The sequence below is a fragment of the Rissa tridactyla genome, chromosome 8 (assembly GCF_028500815.1).
Source record: "Rissa tridactyla isolate bRisTri1 chromosome 8, bRisTri1.patW.cur.20221130, whole genome shotgun sequence".
NCBI lineage: Eukaryota > Metazoa > Chordata > Aves > Charadriiformes > Laridae > Rissa > Rissa tridactyla.
The window spans coordinates 23,407,081-23,415,055 of record NC_071473.1 but is presented as its reverse complement, the minus strand read 5'-3'; the positions used below and the strand labels follow the sequence as shown (position 1 = coordinate 23,415,055).

General features: G+C 59.7%; 1 protein-coding gene across 1 annotated transcript in view; it reads left to right on the top strand.

The window, feature by feature from the left end:
• The first annotated feature begins 234 nt into the window (after positions 1–234).
• The window catches only part of LMX1A (LIM homeobox transcription factor 1 alpha), a 46,410-nt gene continuing 38,669 nt past the window's right edge, over positions 235–7,975 (top strand). The window contains exons 1-3 of the mRNA XM_054212393.1: positions 235–334; positions 626–744; positions 1,343–1,529. Coding sequence (XP_054068368.1) covers positions 669–744; positions 1,343–1,529 — 263 coding nt within the window. The 5' untranslated portion in view covers positions 235–334; positions 626–668. The remainder of the gene's footprint in view (positions 335–625; positions 745–1,342; positions 1,530–7,975) is intronic.

Genomic DNA, 7,975 nt, shown 5'->3' with positions numbered 1-7,975 from the left:
CCCTCGAGGCGTGGCGGGGCTGGTGCCTGCAGCCAGGCAGGAGAGCGGGGAGGAAACTTATTTCGAGTGGGGTGGAGAGGGGAGGGCAGGGGGTGGGGGTCGGGCAGGGAGGTATCAGCTCCAGGAAATGTGCCTTGGCAGCAGTCGGACGGGCGCTTCCCCGCAGGTTGGTGCGCTCCGTTCCGGAGCCGTCCAGGGCGCCGCGGTTCGTTCCCCACCCCGGGGGAGGACAGCCCGGGGAGGAGGGAGCCGCCGCAAGACCTCTCCGGAGCGGTGGCCTCGGACACCTTTCCCGCCGGTTCCCCGCAGGAAGGCACCGTCCGGGCCGCCCCAGGTAAGCGGTCGAGCCCCACCGACGGCAGCCCCGCATCCTCCCGTCCCGCTGCCGCGGGAGGCCTCGGGGCGGCCACCCCCCACGTCGGGGCCGCGGGGCTGGTGGGACCCTGCGAGCCCGCCCGGGGCAGCGGCAGCGAAACCCGGGGTGGGGGGTTCACCCGCTCGGCGGCAGGGAGGGAGGGAGAGGAGGGGATGGGGGCGCCCCGGGAACGGGCGGGCAGCCGGGGCGGGGAAGCCCCGGCCGGGGCCGGCGGCCGGGGCTGAGCACGGCGTGTCCGGGCTGTGTTAGCAGGCGGGCGGCGCGGCCCCCTCGCCCGACCCGGTTTCCCACCATGCTGGACGGGCTGAAGATGGAGGAGAGTTTGCAGAGCGCCCTGGACCCCGCCGCCCCCTTCTCCTCCATGATGGGTAAGTCGGGGCACCCCGCTCGACCCTCCCGGGGACCGGGGGTGGGCACGGCCGGGCGGGCCCCGAGCGATGGGCAGGGGGGAGGTCGGGGGACCGGGGGGACCCGGGGGCAGCTTCCCCCCGGCTCGTTGCTGCCCGCAGCCCTGCCCGCCGCCGCGCCGCTCCCTTCGCCCGGGGGGTGCCCCCGGCGCCCGCCTTCCCCGCTCCCGTTTCGTTCCGCGATTGTATTAAATTGCGTGTGCCCCCCTCCAACCCCCGGTGCAACGAAGGCCTTTCCTTCGTGTCGAACAATAAATAATTTATTTTCTTTTCTTTCTTCGTTTTAATACCGGTTTCAAACAATCGCCCGCTCTCCGAGCTGCGGCTCCGCCGCCGCCTTTCCAAGAGGAACGAAATTGGGGGCGACGTCCCCCTCCCGGAGCTCCCCTAAGGCACGGGTTCTCCTCGGATCCCGGAGCAGCGCCCCGTACACCCCCCGGCCCCGACCCACCAGCCTGCGCGGGGGCAGCCGGAGCAGCGGGATCCTCCGTCCATCCCTCGCCCCGTCCGTCTCCCCGTCCCCCTCTCCCTCCACCCACCCCCGGCTCCTTCCCCGCAGGCAGAGCCGCGACCCCCAAGTCGGTGTGCGAAGGGTGCCAGCGGGTCATTTCGGACCGGTTCCTGCTGCGCCTGAACGACAGCCTGTGGCATGAGCAGTGCGTCCAGTGCGCGTCCTGCAAGGAGCCCCTGCAGACCACCTGCTTCTACCGCGACAAGAAGCTCTACTGCAAGCTGGACTACGAGAAGTAAGTGCCCCCCGCTTCGCCCCGCTCTGCTCCCACTGCCCGCAAAACCCCAGCGCCCTGCCAAAAGCGCGGGGGGCCGGAGGGCTCGGTGTCCCCCCTGTAGCTCCCCTCTTTCCCTGCCCTGTGTGTCCCGAAAGGCATCACCCTGAGGGTGCTGGGTGGTGAGTTGTGCTTCTCCCCCCGCAGCCTCCTCGCACCCCTGGTTTTCTCCTTTTTTCAAGGCATTTCGTTGCGTTCGCTTTGTGCTGTGGGAATTTAGGAGCCTTTTGTCAGGAGCCTGTGAGACAGCCGGTAAACCTGGGGCTGCGGAGGGACGGGGCAAAGCATTTTCCCGTCTCCTCTGGCTTTATTTTCCTACTGGGCGTCTGCAGGAAGAATGTTACATCCTCCCTGACCCGGTCCTGGATGGGGATATTTTCCTAATATCCCCGCAGGCAAGGCAATGCTATTGCTCCCTCTGGTCAGGTGGGGAAACTGAGGTGCTCGGAAGGGACCAGGGAAGGCCCCGCTGAATTCAGAGTGTTTGCTGTCACAGGCTGGAGGCTTTGCCCACGTCTGGGGCTGTGATGGAGCAGGAAATTGGGTGTAGGTGGTTAAAGCTTCCAGCCCCAACACTTCCCCTTTGGCTGGGGAAGAAAAGATGATGAGAAAATTATTTTTCTTTTTTTCTTTTCTTTTTTTTTTTTTTTAAGAGAAAAACCTTTCCATTGGGAACGGGGAGAAGGCTGTTGAGCTTCTCATCTCCTGCAGCTGCTTTCATTTTCTCCTGCTCATCCCGCTCTTGCCGTCACTGCCCGACCCCGTTCCCTGGCCGGTGTTTCGGAGCTGTTAAATTTGTGTTGCCTCTGGGCTGGTTGTTTCTTGAGGGAGGGTGTAGATGGGGGGCTGGATTCCTCACTATGGCGATAGCATGGGTGCTGGACCCCCGTGATTTAATTCCCAGGTCGGTGTTTTTATGAGAAAACTGTTGTCGGCGATGCTCTCGTCCCTGGCCTTTGGCGGCTCGGCGAGCATGCCGGGGGCTAGCCCTGCTCCGGGCCTTTTTAAAGTTGGTTGTTTTTTTTTTTTTTCCTTTAAGTCCCGTATTGTGGGTCTGAGTTTAATCACTATGGATACAAGGCAAATTGAAAGCAGAATTTGTGCGCGTGACCTTGTTTTCAAATGTTTACGAAAGAGCGGAAGAATTAGCTGCTGCGAGAGTGGAAGGGAAGAGAGCTGCGTTATGGGCTATTTTTTTTTTTTTTAGGTGAAAATTTGTCGAGATTGGGCGCGCTGCTTGTTTGTCCATAGAAATTTCACTACTGGTTCCTGTATGCTTCCAACACAATTTAATTGGCATTTTCTGCTTTATCGGCGCCTTCGTTTGGAGCATTAAGGGGAAACTGGGGTGATTATTGCTGCGGAAATGCCTTTCCAGCTTGCAGCGTGCGTGGGTTTTACCTTCTGTGTGTTCGACTGCGGCTCCGGAGTGCTGGAAGCCGGCTCCAACCCCAAACCCTCCTCCTCTGTCTCTTGGCCGTGAAAGAAATCAGTGCCGCAGTTGGCTTCTTGCTGTGCCCATCTCGCTGTTGGGATGGACCAGGATGATTGTGAGGGGGGAAAAAAAATTAATGAATTTATTCCACAAATATTTCCTAGGCTCTGGCAGTGGCACCGTTTATCCTGGTTATTTCCCGGCTGCGTTTGGGTTGGTGACTTCTGCCCGAGCTGGGGAGCGGGGTCTGCGGCGGGCGGTTTCCCGGAGCTGGGATGGTTTTAGCCCTGAACTGCTGCCGGCCTCTTCCCCTCCTGCACCCCTCTGCCCCTTGCTCTCGCGTTGTTGCCCCCTTGAATTTTATTTTATTTTATTTTATTTTATTGGTACAGAGCTGCAGGTCCATGTCCCCGCTCCCTCCCTGTCCCCGGCGGGGCTCTCTGCCGTGCCGGCAGCGCGACTCCTTACCTGGGGACAGCAGGGACGCAAGGCAGAGTCCCAAAGAACTGTTTCCTTTGGCTCCGCAGAGCTTTACGTATGACACTGTTTTTAACAGAAAACCCTCTTTTTTTGCCCAAACTATCCATCTTGTCTTTGGGCTGAACTCTTTCCCTGGGCGCAGGAGCTCTGTGCCCGCCTCCGCCACGGTGTCGATGCCGGGGCTTTCAGCGCGAAACACACTGCTCTTGTACTGAGCTAATTATTTCGAGCCGAGAGCTGGTTAATTATCGCGGGCAACTGACCCTCCTTTGCGCAGCATGATGGTGTGAAGCAGCTGATCCTCCCCGCAGCACCGCGGGTCCCGCCAATGGAGCCGGGCTCCGGAGGCCTCTCTGTCAGCACGGCGGTGCTGGCCGGGTGGGAGGGATGGGGGGGTCTGCGTCCGAAACGCTGCTGCTGGGGGTGTTGGGGAAGTGGTGGGGATCCTACCTGCCAGTTGTGGTGTTGGTGGTTTTGGTTGTTCTTATCTCTTTTTTTTTTTTTTTTTTTTTTTTTTTAATGGAAAGAAGGGATTTCACTTCCAGATGGTGTCTGTTGGGATGTTTTACCAGAGATGAGTAGGTGCGGTATTTTCGGACGCGTGTCTTTGCACTCTGAGCTGCGTTTATAACAAGGCTGCAGAGGGTTAATGACAGAGCGTGAGATGGCAGAGTTGTGCCTTTAGTTATAAATACACCCGTGGAAAGTGTTACGTACACTTTTAAGGGAGCATCTGACTTCGCCGGCCTCTAGAAATTGAGGAATCATTTATTAAAACAGATGTTTTACATTTCTTTTGTCATTCATAAAGAGGAAGACCTTGGGAGAGGACCTGGAGAGGGACGGATTAAAGACCGGGGACGTCGGGCTGGGTCGCGGCATCCCCTTGGGCTGCGGCTCAGGACCTGTGGATGGTCCGGACGACGATGCCGGCGGGGGGTCACTCTTGGGCTGGTTTCCCCCGTGCTGGTGGGGAGGGCTCCTGGGGAGGGACCGCTCGAGCTTGTGCCCCTGGGACGGCGTCTATTTGGGGCAGAGGACGTTCGTTACAGAACATCCTGAATCTCGCGGCAGCCCCCGGCGCTTGTCCAAACCTGATAAGTCTCAACTATGACAAGGTTCAGGCTTCGCCCTGGCCGGCTCCCTGACTGACGGGACGCACCCCGGCTGTGGGGCCCCCACGGTTGATGACCAGGGGGAAGGGCTTTTGTGGTGGCAGGTTTGGCGGAAGGTGTGTGTGGGGGGAGCGATGCCAAACCTGGCCGTAAATGGGGAGGGGTGGTGGGAGCGATGGGAAGAGCGGGGCTTACCAAGGGGGCTGCCCCGTGGGTTCAAAATCCACACGAGGATGGGGATGGCTGAGCCCCACTTGCCCAGAGGCGTTTTGCAGTGGGGCAAGTTGTAGGGAGGACCTGGAGCTGCAGGGACATCCCCACCCCAAAGCCCTACCGCGGGGACATCCCCATCCCAAAGCCCCATGGCGGGCGATGCCGTGGGCGTGCGGGAACCCTGCCGGCCAGTTCCGGGGGCCGAGAGCGGTGTCAGCGGTGCGGTCGTGACGGGGGGGGCGCAGCTGGGGAGCGTGGCGACGGCGGGACGGCTTGGCACGTCCCCAGCCACGGCGCAGAGCCCCGGCCCCAGCCCCGGCTGGCAGGAGCAGATGGCCAGCACATCTCGGAGCAGGTCTGGCATGTGGGGGGCGCCGGCAGCGGAGGGGCGGCCGCGGCCCCCCAGCCACTGCCGGCGTGCCGGGCTCCCCGGCCGAGGGAGGCAGTTGTGTGATGCTCGCCCTGTCTTCGCACGGCTTGATGGCTCTGTGCCGTTGCCAGCTTCTGCGCTGTCGTTGCAAAGCTCCTCTGCTCCTGGAGTTTGTGGGGTTGCCCGGGTGCCTCTTCCGCCACCTCCTCCGTGAATTAAATGGAGGAGACTCGTCTAGCTGCGAAGGGAAAAAAACTAATAAAAATCCTTCCAAGCTCTGAGCGCGCACAGAAGAAAGCGTGCGTGTAGAAACCCATCGGTGTTGGGTTTTAAAATCACACTCAGCATCTTTGTGTGAGGGATGAGGCTGGATCCCCAGCAGCGTGGTCCCAGCGGACCGTGGCTGGCTCTGCCCAAGGGGAAGGTGGGGTCTGCCCAGCTTGGAGCAGCGTGGCCTCCTCTCGCCTGCTGGAGGCTCCTCTGGCAGCTGCCGTCGCCGTAGAGGAGAGACGGGCAGAGGTTTGAAGCGTGGTGGCTGTTTATCTTGCTTAACGTGGGTAATGAATGTAATTGTGCAATTAGCTGCGAACCGCGGCACTGCTTCCCCAGCCTGTGGAAGGGTTGCGAGGGGGATAATCCCAAACGGATTGAATGAATAAGGTGATGCTGATGCCGGACGCTTTAGGGCAGCCTGATTGCACCAGCCCGAGACTTCCTATGGTCTGGGGAGTTTTTTGCTGGCGATACACAATCCTTTGCCTTCTCTTGCCTGGAGAAATGGGACTTTTTGCTCCTCTTGTGGCTGATAGGAGAGAATGGTCCCTCCAGAGAGCCATGGGTCAGCCTAGCTACGGTGCAACATGTCCTCTGGAGGTCCTTTTCCCTTCTTGTAGGGAATCCTATGGAGATGATGGTGCTAACTTGGGTTTCTCCAACTGGCCAGGGACTTGGGGACAGTCAGGCTGGCCGGGGTGGGGTAGCAGAGCACGCGGCAGCTGGTCCCTCTTCCTGGTCTCTCTTTTCCCCATCCCTCAACCTTTTCTTCTCGCACTTCTCATCCTTCCTGCCTCCTCTCTGTCCCCACCCAGCACCTCGTCCCCTGTAGCAAACCCCTCTCTGACTTCACCCCCTTGCCCACAGCTCCTGGAGGAAACATGCCAACACTTTGCGGGCTGGGATGAGTGCAGCTCTGGGGCAGCTGGATCTCGTCTCATCCCCACCAGGGATGGGGATGGTGGGTACCGCCCGGCTGGCACCAGATGCTGGCCCTTTGCTTTTTGTTATTAAGTTGCGCCAGCGGTGGGGGGAAAGGGGGGAAGCAGCGGGATGCAGCAATGAGAGGGGTGTTACGGAGGCTGTCACGGGATCCACGCTGGAAACGCCAGGCCAGCAAAATACGCCTTGCTCCCGTCTCTGCCACCCGCTGTCCTCTCGCTCGTGGGGCTGCCCCTTTCCAAAGGGAGCGGAGACGAGATTTGGCGTCTTGCCCCCCTTCTCTCTGCCCTTAATTAGATTTGTGTCTTACAATTGACGTTTCGTAGAAAGGCCTGGAAGGAAGCGACGTTTGGCAGCTTGGGAGCGAGGCAGCCGAACATACTCGTCATCTGTCCCTCTGTGGTGGGGATGGGGGTGGCTTTGGGGTCACCCTTTCTCCCGCTCATTGGCGGTGGGACCCTGGAGGCTGTGGGTCAGTGCCGGCAGAGCCAGTACCTGAGCATCCTTGGGACTCTCCATGGCTTCTGCCATCTTATTTTGGACCTACAATGATTCCGCCCCCCCCCCCTTTTTCATTCTTTTTCTCCCGCTGTGGCACGGTGCTCCCTGATGAGCCCCTGACGGCGCACTTGGAGCTGGGGGAAGCACTTCAGATCTTTGCAATCCCAATGAAGGCGCCAAAAATAAATTGTCCGGGGGAAGAAAGGGGGGTTTGTTTTGGTTTGATGGAGAATTTTGTCTCCACCAGCTGGAGAGACAGCTGGGGTCCTCTCCTGCCCCGGCTCGCCAGCCCTCGCCTCGCCGGTTCTTCACTTGCTTGCAGCCGCCAGGCGCAGGCAGGGATTTGCCGAGCTGTGGATTTTTTAGAGAGCCCGCAATTTGGTTTCTTGCTCAGTCCTTCCTCGGGAGAGCTTTCTGGCAGGGTCTGAACCCTGTGGTGTGGTCATCCCCAGCCGGTTTTGCAGAGGCTGGTGGTCTTGGGTGTTAGATGCGCCAAAGGCCGAGCAGCGTGGCAGGCAGGAGGCTGAGCCCTGCTGGCTGTCCCCATCCCCGCTGGCAGCCATGGGGTGGCCCCAACAAACCCAAACCCCCAGCCATTTCTGCCTCTGCTCCCGCACACTCGCCCCAAGGTATGGCTGGGGGGACTCCAAAGCACCCTCTGCCTTGGAGGGGGGGGAAAAGGGACTTTGGGGGTGGGGGGTGTGAGGGGTGGTCCCCTCTTCTGCTCGCAAATGTCCAAGTCCTGCTTCTGGCTGAGGAGGGGGGAAAAAACCTAACGGTTCAAATCAGGTTTGGGTCTGGATTCGTGGTTCCACAATTCTGGTGAACCCTGGGGTGTGCAGCCAAGGAGGGGTTCTCAATACATCCCACGTCCCGGATATTTTTCTTCTCAAGATGCTCTTTGTCCTTTTGTGCTCTGTTTCATCTCTGGCTCGTGCCCTCTGCACATGTGGGGTGGGGACGGGGCGTCTGGGCTGGAGGACTCTGCTTCTGCCTGCGATTTAATAAAGCATCTCCTCTGCAAGAGGAGTAAAGAATAGCTTTAAAGCAGGGAGAAAATAGTTGGATTTTATTAGGA